The following is a 15,630-nucleotide window of genomic DNA, read 5'->3' as shown; positions in this document are numbered from 1 at the left end:
GCCATGGCTTAATCTAAGCAAGTAGTAGTAAAATTAGTGTTGGTTGCAGTGGTAATCATGGGGGAGGGGAGTAAAGTGTTGTTACACACAACAGGTTTATATTGGGGTGTATAATATTTAAATATATAACATCCCTTAAGATAGAAAGCGGTTTATGTGCTGCTATTATTACTGTACAGGATGTATATAGCGACAACAGTTTATGCAGCGCTATACAATATAAAAAGGAGAGGAGACAGTACAGTTACAATACAATAAAATATAAGAGGCTTAAGAGGGGCCTGCTCATGAGAGCTTACAATCTAATAGGGTGCTATCACATCACTTGACCTTTCAGAAACTGTTCTCCTCCACATGCAAGCCCTGCAATGATATCCAATTATCCCTGCCTTGGTAAAATTTTGCAGCCAGCTTTTCACGACCCTTTTAAAGCTCAGCTTTTATTAGCTGTTTTCTGTCCCCCTACATCACTGTTCTTTGCATTGTGCTACAAAAAGAAGCCCATTGTGTAGGTAACTAGTACTCTTCAAATTAATATCTACAAAGGAAAGCAGCTTTGTCCTTAGCAGTATATTACCTCAAATAGTGGTTTAGGTTAATGAAAAAAAATAAAAAAACCCAGTCAAAGATGAAAAAGAACCTTATTATATCTTACTATTCCTTGGTCAACATAATAAGTAGTAAAAGGAAAGAAATCCAAGAAAAAATTACTTTCCGATTCCACAGAAGAGGAATTGTCTTTTGGCATAGGGCAATAGATCATGGTGTTATTCCAAATCACTCTCTTTCTATTTCTATGTACAGTCGGTCTTCATCATCACTGCTGGTATCACTATATTCCACATGGGTTTGCTTTCTTATCAACTCAAGGTTAACTTTCTTCTGAAATTTAAGACTTTTCTGCTCAGGTTCTAAAGCATGGCAATGGTTCTTTGAAGGAACATTCCTGCCCATTGATAATTCCCGAGATTCCACAGCCTTCCTAGAAGCTGAATTGTGATCTGAAGGGCTACATCCACCAATTACAGATTTCCTGGTGTTTTGTAGAGATGGACTGCATACAGCATTTAAGGAATCTGTGTGAACTCTAGCCTGGAAGTCAACATTTGTCAAAAGGGGCAAACTGCTGTTATGTAATGCAAGATTGTTATTTGGTCCTATGGTTTCCTCACCCATACTATGTCCTATGGTTTTGGACCTATGCAGTATTCTCCTCCCATGCTTTTGTGGGGGACCATCAACTAGATCTTGTTGTAGATGAACCCGCTTAAATTCAGATGTTAATTGGTCAGATGTTGTTTCCTCTTTGCTAGTGGGAAGATTACAAGACTTCTGCCAGCTTAAGGATGTTGTTTGGGGGAATTTCAGACTAGAAAACTCTTCAAGGAGTTGTGACTTGGATTTTTCTCCAGCAATGAGCTGGTAGTTGGGAGCAAACAGTGGTACTGAAGCTATTTTTGTAGATGTCCTTTCATTGATATGACTGTCCATCCCATGTCCACAATCACCCTATTGAAAACAAAACAAACCCCTCATTAAGGCAACCAAAGACATTAGGCATCAGACTTCCTGAGATATAGAAATTGGTCTATTATCCAATTATTGATGGTTATTTCATATACCTGACAAATTGTATAAATAATTTAGCGCGTATAATATTCATTCATTTTTAGAAACACCATCTGCTTTACAAGTACTCACAGAAAAAAAAAAAATGAAATATCACAAAATAACGTCACTGTCTTGATTATATCTGTTGAAAGCTTTCATATTAAAGACTCTGCACAAGAGATCAAGTAGGTCACATAAAACCAAAACCATTTAAAAGTTACAAGCTGGAATGTAAAAGCCAAAAATGACCTATAAATAAAAATAAATAGATGAAAATAGATACTAAAATTATGTACCTGGGGGCTATATTGTTAAAACAAAGTAACTTGTATAAAAAATAAATGAGCTTATCCAAAACAACAGTGCTAAAAAAAAATCACTAATAGCATCAATTAAAAAAGGGTGTTGTTTCACAAACAAAGTGAAATAATTAAACCAAAAGTGAGTCCAGGATTAAATAGATGAAAAAAGTTCCATGCACAAGATAGTGTGATTAGGTGTAGATTCCCAACAACCATTCAGAGATAATTTTTCCTGTATAAAATTGTGAACCTATTTAAGTGCTCCACTGCACACAAAAGATGATTTGCCTCTTACCGGATGGATTGACCTTTAGGTCTAACACAGCCTTTTTGCAGCTTTTTCAATGCAAGCATCTATGGGATGACACTTTCTTAGCTAATCCAGGCTCTCAGTATGGATGGATAAACCACATTGCAATAACATCAAGCTGTGCTAGTAATCCACGCTCCAGCTCGTTGTGTCACACATGAAAAAGGAGGAAACAACTCATTGCGCAGACATAAAAAATTTTTTTATTAGTATATAGACATATACTCACAAGTAAGAAGGATATTATTAGCAAATCTGTTACACACACCTGGTTTCCTTACAGACGATAAGACGTCACCGCTACCACTAACCCGATGTACACTTCGTTCTAATGAACGTCGTCACTGGGGCAACATGAATAGCAGTGCTCACAGAAGGCAGGCTTTATCTATCTTTCTATCAGAATAAACTTTAGAGGGCATTGTACACCTTATTAAAAAAGACTCCAGCCGCCATATTTGTGAAGTCTGCAACCTGTCTGTTCATACCATAGGTTACAACTAATAAGTGTATAAAGCAAAAGAAGACAAGTCTGGTACAAGGATATTTTCCATTTCTAACCCAACTGACAAAGGTGGTCAGTTAGATTAAGCACCTCAGGATAGATTAATATATTAGAATTAGATAAAAATAAAATTAAAAATGCCCTGACTTTGTGCCAACGAGATGTGCATACCTCCAAAACACATCTCATAGAGCAGGGACATGCAAACTGTGGCCCCCCCAGCCGCCGCAATACCACAAGCCCCATTATGCCCCTGCCTTCGGGTATCATGCCCACAGCTGCCAGAGTCCTGCCATGCCTCATGGGACCTGCAGCTCTGCAAAAGCAGGAGGGCCACAGTCTACACATCCCCATTATAAAGCCAATGACAGGCATACATTATCACATTATAATAAAAATAAATAACAGTGTGATATCAATATTTTGCCCTCTAAAAATAAAAATATTATGAGTCAAGTAACTGCAATAACTTTAAATTACTCCAATGTGACTGAATTCTGTCAATTTAAAGTAGTTGCTAATTTAGTAAAAATTTCCAAAGCAACATTGTATAAAATGTTTTAGGCAAGTACTAAATACTAAATAGATTAACATTTCTCACTGTTATAGAAAAGCTTATACTTTTTAAAGGATAAGGCAAATCAAAACCTAACTAACGCTAAACCTGCTCTTTGCCACATTCTAAGACTATTCTATCTAACCCTGTAAGGCAAAAATCGCTGTACTTACATTTTCTACACCTGATCCGTTCCAGTCTTCAGCAACCGAAGCTCTCTGCAGGAGCTGTGAAATGAATGGGAAGTGACGTCACCCATAGACTTAATATGGGGCTTCCGTTGTCAAGTGCCTGCCCTGCACCTGCCTCCACAATAAAGCCGCCGCTGACAGCTCAGCTTGGGACCCAACCGGATCGGGTGCAGAAAAGGTGAATTTTGCCTTACAGGGTTAAATAGAATAGTCTTAGAATGTGGCACAGAGCAGGTTTGGCATTAGTTAGGTTTTGACTGGACTTATCCTTTAAGTTGGTAACTAATTTTGGAAACAAAGCAAGTAGGTCTATCTGTGGACTCTGATGGCTGCTTCTATCTATTTCTAATCTGTCTGTTAAATGTTAAAAAACTATTATTATTATTTTAATTATTATACAGGATTCATATAGCACCAACAGTTTGCACAGCACTTTACAATATAAGGTAGACAATACAGCAACAACAACAATACAGTAACAATACAGTTTTTGGATTCATATATTTTTAATAAACACAAGTTTTTTTGAACAAACCTCAGGTTCAAATGTTGTAATCATGTACATGTAGCAATATTTCCAGGCATTGGGCCTGATGTGGGTCTGCCATGGTTACCGTTACCACCAACAGCACATTAAAGCTTGTTGCCCAAGTGTTTTTTAGTTTTATTGTAGGAACTTGGATGGGAGAAGGGAATGAGTGGCATACTCCTCTGGCTCAACTAGGTACAAATCTGGGACACTTAAGAAAAATGCCACCTAGCGCTGACTTGGCGCCGACTGAATGCCAACCAACGCTTACTGGCGCTTGTAAACCTGACTTGTGGTCTGTGAACTGAAACTTGACTTCTGATGCTTCCTCACAGCTCAAAAGTCCTGTGCACTGCTCCCTGTAGTCCTCTCTGACTGAGGTAGCCACTAGCAAGGATTCTGCAACACTTAACACTTTATACTTCAGGGTCCAACCGCTGGCACCCCCTTTACTCTTCAGGGTAAACTCTGGCACCCCCTTTTTATATTCCTGTCCCGGCTAGCTAGCTCCTGGATCCTTCTGACCTTCTCCGGAGTGGTACCCTCTCCTAGGCAGACCCCAGGGGCAGTTTGCAGTACTCACGACTCAGAATGCTTTCCTGAAACTCGACCCCAACGCTCTGCTGGTCCTCAGCACACCTGGATCCTTCTCTGCAGCTCAGCTCAGCCCTGTGTCCACTCAAGCCAGCCGCATGGGACACCCGATTCTTCCTGACAGGAGGAGAGATAGCCGTCACCTCCCTCCTCCAAAGTCCATCTGTCATGTGCTCCCCACAGACTTATACCCCCTCCCAGAGTGCTGTGTGGCAGAATCTGCCCTTCCAGGATGGATACAAGCCCTGGTGTGCTATTGGTCAGGTTTCCTCCACTGCCCAATTAGAGCCCTCATTGGGATACAGTGGGGAGACTCCCCAACACAACAGGCACACCTGGGAACACATGCCAGCCTAACTGAAAACATGGCCCTGCTAATAAGCAGACAAGGCACACTATACTTTACCTAGCACCTACATTGGAGGGTGCTACATCCACCCCCCACCAAATCGAGTCATGTCCCCATTGACTCCGAGGCAGCCGCCTCCTATCAAAAACTTCAGTCAAAACTCAGGAGTATCCCACAAACCTGGAAAGGGGGAAAACTGAAAGAATATACAAATAAATTAGGTGGGAAAATATTTCTCTGCTGTACAAATATACAAACAATTTTAAGTGCATGAAGATGATGCACCCCCCACCAAACAAACCTGCTTGGTGGGGATTTCAAATGATACACAATTTACATTCTCTCACTGTCTAGCTCTACTGCGAGCCCACCTGTAGAGAAATGGAAGAAAAGCTAGTCAACTGCATACATGAAGAAATCCAAGACTAACTAACTGAGCAGTTGAGTGAGAAGATCCTCCTATCCAGGGCGACCTTCTCACTCCCTTCCCTGACTACCTCTGCTGGTCAGTGTCTTGACTTGCCAGGTCCACTTCTCCCTTCCTCTGGGGAATCTGTACCCTAACACTGGCTATCTATGCAGAATCCTCTCTTTGAAGTGAGACACAGCACCTCCTGGCTGTTCCTCAGAGCACTTATCAGGAAGCACGCAAGCCACTGGAGCCTGCTGTTCTGCTGAGTCAGGGAAGTAGAAAAAAGGGGTCTCTCAGCCCCCCCCCCCCACACCAAATCTTCTAAATACACCATCACTTGTGTCAGTCACTTATTTCATTCTCTTGCTTGAACTGTGTAAAGTCTCTCACACAGATTTGTAATCCACACATAGATCCTGGCCCGATGACCCAAGGGATCTGACATAGCAAAGAATTCTCCTTAAGACCCTGGCCCGATGGCCCAAGAGGTCTGCAAATGAACATAACATTTTAACAGGAAAGAACTGTAGAATCCAGCATTATTTTTTTTTCTTGCACAGCCTTTTTGGTCAGTTGTGATGGCTAGCCAGCCATAAATGCACAGTTTGAAGATTTGAGAAGAACTTTTCTTGTTCAAATACAATAGTCTGGATGAGGAACCAGAACATAAGCACCTTGTTCATCCTTGACTCTCACAGACAAGGCCTGGTCTAATCCATCTGGGTGGCGGACTTCCGCCCTGTCGATGTAAATTGAACGCCCATAGTTCCATTGGGCCTTAACAGCAGTAAATCTCTCTTTCAGCTCAGCTTCTGGCGAATCTCTATAGGGCTTTGGAATAAAGAGAAAGTCCCACATAGCCTCATCGCACCAAAAGTCTCCTTTCTTTTCTATCAGTATCATGACTTCTCTTGGGACATAAGGGTAATCGTACCCATGCTCCAGCGCCACCTTGTGCTGCATCCTCCTCTGCATTCTGGACAGTCTGGGAAGGGTTTTCCTGTTGCCTCTCCCAGGTAGAGAAATTGGAGTTTCCACTCGTTGAATTAACCACTTTACCACCGGAGGATTTTGCTGTCTTAAGTCCAGACCACTTTTTGCGATTCGGCACTGTGCAACTTTAACTGACAATTGCGCAGTCGTGCGACGCCGTACCCAAACGAAATTTACGTCCTTTTTTTTCCCACAAACAGAGCTTTCTTTTGGTGGTATTTGATCACCTGTGCGATTTTTACTTTTTGCGCTATAAACAAAAAAATAGCGTTTATTTTGAAAAAATAACAATATTTTTCACATTTTTTTATATGAAATTCCCCCCCAAAAAAATGTAAAAATCAAAATTTTTTAAATTTTTGGCCAATTTGTTTTCTGCTACCTATGTTTGGTAAAAAAAATCACAATAAGCATATTTTGATTGGTTTGCGCAAAAGTTATTGCGTTTACTAACTAAGGGAATGATTTCTGTCATTTTTGGTGTTTTTTTTTTTAACGAGTAATGGCAGCGATCTGCGATTTTTTTTGCGGGACTGCGACATTGCGGCGGACAGATCGGACCCTTGACTGACATTTTTGCCACTTTTGGGGGTACCAGTGACATTCCTGCAGTTATCAGTGCTATATATATGCACTGTTACTGTAAAAATTACACAGGCAGGGAAGGGGTTAATTGTATTGGAGAGGGAGGGGTTAATGTATGCCTGGTGCTTACTAACGTGTGTGGGGGGAGGTGACTGAGTCACAGAAGCACAGATCGCATGTTCAACTATGCTGAACTATGCTATCTGTTCTTGCCTGTCACTTAGGAGATCCCCCCGCTCTGTTTACACAAGCGGGCGGATCTCCAAACTAGATTCCCCGACGATCGGGGAAGAGCGGCGGCAATCGCCGCCGCTCCTCCCCTGGCCCGACTCCCGCTGTGACTGAACACAGCGGGAGCGAGCCTCCGGCTGCGCGCGCGCGCCGCCCATGAGGGGCGGAGTCCAGCGACGTAGGTCTACGTCGCTTAACAATAACCAGCCACATTGCTGCAGTAGCAGCAATGTGACTGGAGGTAAAGTGGTTAAGTTCTCATAAGGTGCATTTTGATCCCGAGCCCGGGCAATGTTAGCAGGAGGAGTTAAATCAGGAATCCTTTTCACATAGATTTCGCAAAACCCCAACTTTTGTGCCAACTCCCCTCTTTTCATTGCTTCCTTGGCCTCCTTATCAAAGGGGACAACCAGTTCAGGACCTGGGGAGCTGCTCCTAGCTTCTGACCCCCAGTCCCACTCTGTCTCGTCAGCTGATCCCTAATCGTCCATTCCTTTCTCTATGGATCCGTACTTGCATTGGAAGGATGGGGATCCCTGATTCACAGCACCAGCCTCTTCTTCCTCACCACCAGTACTCGTGGGTGAGGCTTTAACCACTTTAACCCCGCCCGCCGCAGTTTTACTGCGGCAGGCCGGCGCTCCTGGGCAAAGTGACGTATTACTACGTTGCTCGCTCAGGAGGCTGTAGGGGGCGAGCGCGTGCCGCCGGCAGGGGGTGCTCCCGCCCCTGCTCGTTAGCCGGGGAGTTAGTGCGTGTGACTGGTGGCTCCGATGCCCGCCGGCCACTCGCGATTTCCCGCAGCTGAGGGAGATTAAAACACAGCCGTCTGTCATTCTCCCTGAAGTGATCACAGAGGCTATGTGATCCTGCTATATAGGATCGCATGTCTCTGTGATTACTTCACAAGCCATGCCCCCTGACAGTTAGAATCATGCCCCTAGAGACACACTTAACACACTGATCACCAGTAATGTTAACCCCTTCCATGCCAGTGTCTTTTTTATAGTAACAGCGCACTGGACCCACGCTTGCACTTTCAAAGTTATATTTGCACATTGAGGACATACCGCTCCCAGGTACTCCAGGCCCCCCCCCTCCCATGCAAAGTGCGACTCCTCCTTCAGGCACCATCCAGATGCCTGTGTCCCATACGATAGCTGGGCTGGGCTAGGGGATCTGCTCCGGTGTCTGCCTAGCAGGATTTCCGCCGATGGATGCGGTTATGCGGTCGCACTCTTCTGCTCTCTCACAAACGCCATGTTTCTCTCTCCTACACGTGTCTCCCTCGCAGCCACACAAGAAGGAGAGGGTACTAATAGGACTCCCTTGGTCACTCCTGATTGGCTTGATGTTCACGCTATCTCCACCCTCTTGCCATGCTGGGCGGTGACTCCTCCTGCTAGGCAGGTCTGTGTGGATTGCGTTTTCCCGGGTGGTACAGTAACTCATCCCCTGCCATGCTCTCTCTCTCTAGCCCACAGGGAAGTTGCTGTAGTGGACCATGTCACTTGCCAGACGTGCATTCACTCTTCTTACTTGCACCTGGGCCACAACTGCGCCTTCCTCTCCTGAAGCCAGCTGTCCCTCCTTGCTAGGCAAGAGTAATATCCCACTGTCATAAGCACGGTCAATAGTCCTCTCCCCGACAACACATGTGCAAGTAAGGTACTCCATACTGTCTTCGAAGATAGTTCCACTGCCTCTCCCGGCATGGCCGACTGCAATTTTCACAGTATCCATGCACTAACTATACAGAATAAATGTTCCGCTGTCAGCAGCACGGTCAACATCAGTCCATATTGCTTGTACATAAACCTGGCCCCTGGCACCTTGCTCCCTGTGCCCCCGGCCGCCATCTTCTCCGTCCCCACGGGACCTCTGCCGCCATTTTCTCCGTCCCCACCGGGACCTCTCCCTGTTAAGCAGTTTGTACACTTCATTCCTTTTTCCCCTGCTTTCCAATGCCTGATAGCAGAGTACATGTCATAGACCATGTGGAAGATTCCCATCATTTTACAGGATTTACTTGGACACTTTCGTTGCCATGGGCAACCTTCCATGTGCACTTCAATCTTCATCCCACTCTCCCTGCCTCCCGCAGATCCGGCCTCACACTTGGCTTGAAATTTAAAGAACAGTTCTGGGCACAAAAATAGAGATTTCCGACTTTTTCTTTGGCCGTTGCTAGGGGCAACCGGCCCAGTAACCCATGGCAAAATCCCAGACGAGCCCCCAAATGTAGCAATATTTCCAGGCATTGGGCCTGATGTGGGTCTGCCATGGTTACCGTTACCACCAACAGCACATTTAAGCTTGTTTCCCAAGTGTGAGATCTGAGACAATGAACAGTCCAGCATCTTTGGTTTTTAGTTTTATTGTAGGAACTTGGATGGGAATGAGTGGGATACTCCTCTGGCTCAACTAGGTACAAATCTGGGACGCTTGAGAAAAATGCCGCCTACCGCTGTCTTGGCGGCGGCTGAATGCCGACCAACGCTTACTGGCGCTTGTAAACCTGACTTGCGGTCTGTGAACTGAAACTTGACTTCTGATGCTTCCTCACAGCTCAAAAGTCCTGTGCACTGCTCCCTGTAGTCCTCTCTGACTGAGGTAGCCACTAGCATGCACACTTTACACTTCAGGGCCGAACTGCTGGCACCCCCTTTACTCTTCAGGGTAATCTCTGGCACCCCCTTTCTATATTCCTGTACCGGCTATCTAGCTAGCTCCTGGATCCCTCTAACCTTCTCCGGAATGGTCCCCTCTCCTAGGCAGACCCCAGGGGCAGTTTGCAGTACTCACGACTCAGAATGCTTTCCTAAAACTCGACCCCAACGCTCTGCTGGTCCTCAGCACACCTGGATCCTTCTCTGCAGCCCATCTCAGCCCTGTGTCCACTCAAGCCAGCCGCCTGGGACATCCGATTCTTCCTGACAGGAGGAGAGACAGCCGTCACCTCCCTCCTGGGACTCTGGTTTCCGACAAAGACCATCTGTCATGTGCTCCCCCAGACTTATACCCCCTCCCAGAGTACTGTGCAGCAGAATCTGCCCTTCCAGGATGGATACAAGCCCTGGTGTGCTATTGGTCAGGTTTCTTCCACTGCCCAATGAGAGCCCTCATTAGGATACAGTGAGGAGACTCCCCAACACAACAGGCACACCTGGGAACACTTGCCAGCCTAACTGAAAACATGGCCTTGCTGATAAGCAGCCAAGGCCCACTATACTTTACCTAGCACCTACATTGGAGGGTGCTACATCCACTACTTGCACTTTTGAATTCATGAGTGGTTTAACAAAGATTCTATATATTGGACAACTATCACTATGTCTGTGGTCGCTGTAACCAAATATACCAACAAGTATAAAAGAACAGATATTGCTCATTTTGACTAGCAAACTGGAGGAACCTACCATCACTATACAGTAAAGATGGCCATTAATTTTTCAAACACAACTTTACATTAAAGCTGCACAAATAAAATTGCTGAAAGCAACATAGAAAGTAAACCAGATACAGCCATTAAAATGACAAATGCTAATATATTGTAAAAGCTGTTTTCAGTTTACTGACAGTCCGATACTTTTCAGTAAAGGTCTAAACTTGCTTCACACAGGATTCCAAGTGCACGGGTTGATAGCTGTGGTTGGAAACCTGCAGTTCTGGGAAGGGACGCAACACATGTGTAAAACAGGGGTCTCGCCTTGCATCCCCAAACGTAACCCTCCTGCTGCTGAGCATTATGAAGTTATTCGTAAAAGAGCAACATGTGGAACGATTTAACATTCTCAAAGTGGGCAAAATGTTAAAAATGTTTCACTACAACTTCAAGTTGAAAATTGTTTACAGTTTTGTGAATTAAATCGGTAGTAACAGATGTCCTTTTACACACATTTCAAGTGAATTCTTAGAAGTAATAGAATAAAGAAATACAGTATACTATATTTGGGAAAATGACTATGGTGGTATTCAAGAATGGATTATGCAGGTAAGCAAAAGTGAACCCAGGATCTTGTACCCTGATGTCATCACACTGGCCACAATGACACAGCTACAAATGTAAGCTTCCATACATTATCCTATTTAATGCATAGATATCAGAAGACCCTCCTCATTGCAGAGGTTGCCAGCTAGGAGTAAAGAGCAATGGGGTTTGCAAATTGAGCCCCATATAGACTCTGATTGAATGCAAATGCAGCAACTTGCACCAAGGCAATTCAATTACTGTACAGCAAAGTGGTACACTTTAACCAATTCAGCCCCGGAAGATTTTACCCCCTTCCTGACCAGGCCCTATTTTGCGATTCGGCACTGTTACTTTAATGGACAATTGCGCAATCGTGCGATTACGTCCTTTTTTTCCCACAAATAGAGCTTTCCTTTGGTGGTATTTGATCACCTGTGCAATTTTTATTTTTGGGCTATAAAAAAAAAAAGCGACAATTTTGAGAAAAAAAAAAAACTATATTTTTCATATTCTGCTATAGGACATTCCCAAAATTTTTTTTAAAAAATCATAATTTTTAACATTTTAGGCCAATTTGTTTTCTGCTACATGTTTTTGGTAAAAAAAAATGGCAATAAGCATATTTTGATTGGTTTGCGCAAAAATTATTGCGTCTACTAACTACGGGAAAGATTTATGTCATTTTTATTGTTTGTTTTTTTTTTACAAGTAATGGCGGCGATCTGCGATTTTTAGCAGGATTGCAACATTGCGGCGGACAGATCGGACCCCTGACATTTTTGAAACTTTTGGGGGTACCAGTGACATTACTACAGTAATCAGTGCTAAAAATATGCAGTGTTACTGTAATAATGCCATTGGCAGGGAAGGGGTTAACCCTGTGGGTGATCAAGGGGTTAAATGTAAGCCTAGGGGAGTGATTCTAACCCCCTAGTATGGGGGTTGGGCTGCTGAAATTATCACAGAGACATGTGATCCTATATACAGTAGCAGGATCACATGAACTCTGATCATCCCAGGGAGAAGGACGGTCGGCTGTGTTTTCAACAGCTGACCGTCCTCTCTCAGCGGGGAATGATCGCGGGTGTCAGGCGGCAATTGGAGCCACCTGCCCGCTGCTTCGGCTTCCCCACTGACGAGCGGTGGCGGGAGCGCGCTCGTCCCCTAGACTACCGAGAGCGAGTGCAGGACATGTATGGCGATTTGCCTGCGAGCGGCTGCCTGCCGCAGTACATCTGCGGTGGGCGGTCGTAAACAGGTTAAAGAGACACCTGTCAGCTCCCTAAACATATCCGAATAGCAGGTTCCTACAACAAAAAATGCTATATACTTACCTCTCTGGTGGACTGTGTCTCATTTCTTCCCTCCATTGCAGCACTGCAGTCTCTGTTACACTGTTCAGCATTTAGCACTAAAGTGTATGGCATTTGAAACAGGCATCTGACAAATCATATATTGTCAAATGGTCTAATGTGTCAGGGCCTGGCTTTGAACCCAGAACCTCTGCTATGTCAGGAAATGTCTTTTCTTGGTGAGCGACCTGGATTGCTGGACAGTTCCCTGGACATTTCCTTGAATGATCCTGCCTTAAACCTTGTTTGTCTTGAACCTTGAACTCCTTGCTCCCCCCATGAACTTCCTGATTTAAGATGTCTCTGCACTTCCTGTTTGTTAGATTATTGTGCTCTGTCCAGCCAGTATCCCGCTTTTGTCTTTCCTGCTGACGTCCATATCTTTACTATAGCTCATTACTGACCCTTTGCTTGTTCCTCAACTACGCTTTAGCTTGATTCCAACTTGCAACTACTTGTTACTGACCTTTGGCTTGTTTACTGACTACACTTCTGTTTGATCTTTACCTGCTATATCTGCTACTGGACCCCGGCTTGCTCACCTCCTGGTGGGGTGATGCTGAGGACCACAGCCTGGTACTAAAATGCAGCTAAACCTATCTCCCCCAGCAGGAGCTCTGGTGAACACCTGTTAGTACTTAGACTCCGCACCTCAGGTGAGCCTGTGTTTTTTGCCAGGGAGACCTGCTTTAATACCAATCCTGCTGGTTTTTGGGAGTGCCCCTACTGCTATAGCTACTGGTCTCCAAGCCTGACCCCTGACCGTGACATATTGGAGGCTGCAGCATTAGAAAACAGTAAGGCCTGGGGACACAGACCACTCATGGAAGTAGTTATTATACCTCTTCTTTTGCAGGGGCCTATCATTCGGATTTATTTAGGAAGTCGGACAGGTCTTTTAAAAGGACATTAAAAAAACAAGGGGGAGTTTCCTGCTCCTTGAGGAAAAGAGGTCCAATTTTTGCATATGAAAAAGCCTTCTTTGCAGTGCTGTGTAACGGAGGAACAGACTTCTACAAGAGTTAGTTTTGGCTTTTAGTTTAATTGCTTTAAACCCAAATCTAGAAATTAAAAAAAAAAACTACCTTTACAGTGAGCCCCACCTGCACTGCAAAGGTTAAATGCCTGTTAACTGTAGGGAATGAGGAATAAGATGTATTACTTACCTAATTCCTAGTTCTGGAAGGCTCGGGCACTCTCCTCACGATCCTCATGTACAATGTAGGGCTATTAGGCATTCATTGTACCTCATGACATTATTTTGTGGCTGCCAGCCAAAGCTTCTTATGAGAAATTAAAATAGGATTTTTCCTTCAACTTACCTGTAAAATCCTCTTCTTGCAGTACATTACGGGACACAGAGCAGGTAATAATGACTATCTGGGTTATATGCCACCTATCGGTGAATGGACACTGGCAACCAATAGACAGGAAGTTCCTCCCATATAACCTTTCCCATACAGGAAGAACCTCAGTTTTTGAAGCAAGCAATGAAAATCCCACAAAAGATGGGAGGGACCTCTGTGATTGTACATCAATGGACATCAACGGACACAGAGCTGGTAATAATGACTATATGGGATGTCCTAAAGCAAAGCCCTTGAGGGGAGGGGACACAGTAACCCCAAAATTGCCCCTGGGCCAAAAAGAGCTTCTACTGCTGCCTGAAGCACGCTACTTCCAAATTGAGCCCCTTCACGGGCTCTTACATCCATTTGGTAAAATTTTGTGAATGTATAAACTGAAGACCAGGTAGCAGCTTTGCAAATCTGAGGAATAGGCACCTGATGATGCACTACCCAAGAAGCACTTACCCTCCTGGTAGAGTGAGCTTTTAACCTAAAGGGTGGAACTTTACCCTTTAAGCCATATGCCTGAACAATGACTTGACAAATCTACTTGGAAATAGTGAAACTAGTTGCTGCTTGGCCTATCTTAGGCCCTTCTGGCAGGATAAACAAAGCATCAGTATTACGAATTACTGCTGACATTTTTAAAAGACTGTAACTGCTCGTACAACATCAAGAGAATGCAACAATTTCTCCTCCGTAGAGGACTTGGAAAAAAGGAAGGTAGAACAATATCTTGGTTTAGATGAAAACCAGACACTACCTTAGGCAAAAAGGCCGGATGAGGACGTAAGACCACTCTGTCCTGATGAAGGACCAAAATGGCTCTTTGTAGGAAAGAGCCGCCTATTCCGACACCCTTCTTGCCAAGGTTATTGGAACCAAAAGACCAATCTCCTTATCAAGAGGACCAAGAGAATATATACCTGATAGGCTCAAAGGGTCGCCTCTGTAGCACAGAGAGCACAAGATTTAAGTCCCAAGGACATAGGTCTTGACTTGTGGAACCGTGCGAATCACACCTTGCAACAAATCCAGCACCAAGGAGTGTGTTGCTAATGGTTTCTGAAAGAAAACAGACAAGGCAGAGATCTGCCTCTTAATGTTTCCTAATGCCAGCTTCAAGTCCACTCCTTTTTGAAGAAAATAAAGAATTCTTCCAATGACATACCTATGAGGATGCCATCTCTTGGATTACCATCAAGAAATGTAGGATCTTCAGACCCCATAATAGATTCTCCTAGAGACAGGTTTTCTGGCATTTATCAACGTAGCCAGAGCCAGACCAGAAACTCCACGATCCTTTAAGATTCTGGTATCAATAGCCAAACCATCAAATTCAGCGACCGTAAAGTAGGGTGGAATATGGGTCCTGGGAAGAGCAGGTCTGGAGGACATGGAAGCAACCATGGCTCCTCTACTGCTTATTTCACGATTTCCACGTACCAAGGTCTCCTGGGCCGAGCCAGGGCCAAAAGGATCATCGGCTTCTCCTCCACCTGAATTCTGCTCAACAGACATGGCAAAAGCTGGATCGGAGGGAAAGCATCGATCAGGATGAATCGAAACCAAGGAATCACTAAGGCATCCATTCCGATCGCGATCGGATGCCTGGTTCTGGAAACAAACCTCTTGAGCTTGTTGTTTACCCTGGACGCCAATAGATCTATGTCGGAAGCCCTAATGCTGGCAAATCAGCTGAAAGACCTTGGGATGCAAGGACCACTCCCCTGGAAACAACTGCTGGCGACTTAGAAAGTCTCCCTTCCGATTGTCCACCCCCGAGAT

The 15,630-nt window shown here is 44.4% G+C and overlaps 1 protein-coding gene across 1 annotated transcript in view; it reads right to left on the bottom strand.

Annotated features, from left to right (window-relative positions):
- Positions 1-236: 236 nt before the first annotated feature.
- Positions 237-15,630, bottom strand: part of LOC309566445 (uncharacterized protein) — a 229,291-nt gene continuing 213,897 nt past the window's right edge. The window contains exon 5 of the mRNA XM_082271588.1: positions 237-1,509. Coding sequence (XP_082127714.1) covers positions 778-1,509 — 732 coding nt within the window. The 3' untranslated portion in view covers positions 237-777. The remainder of the gene's footprint in view (positions 1,510-15,630) is intronic.

This window comes from Pelophylax lessonae (genome assembly GCF_965119305.1).
Source record: "Pelophylax lessonae genome assembly, chromosome: 11".
NCBI classification, from domain to species: Eukaryota; Metazoa; Chordata; class Amphibia; order Anura; family Ranidae; genus Pelophylax; species Pelophylax lessonae.
This window is presented reverse-complemented; position numbering and strand designations above follow the sequence as displayed.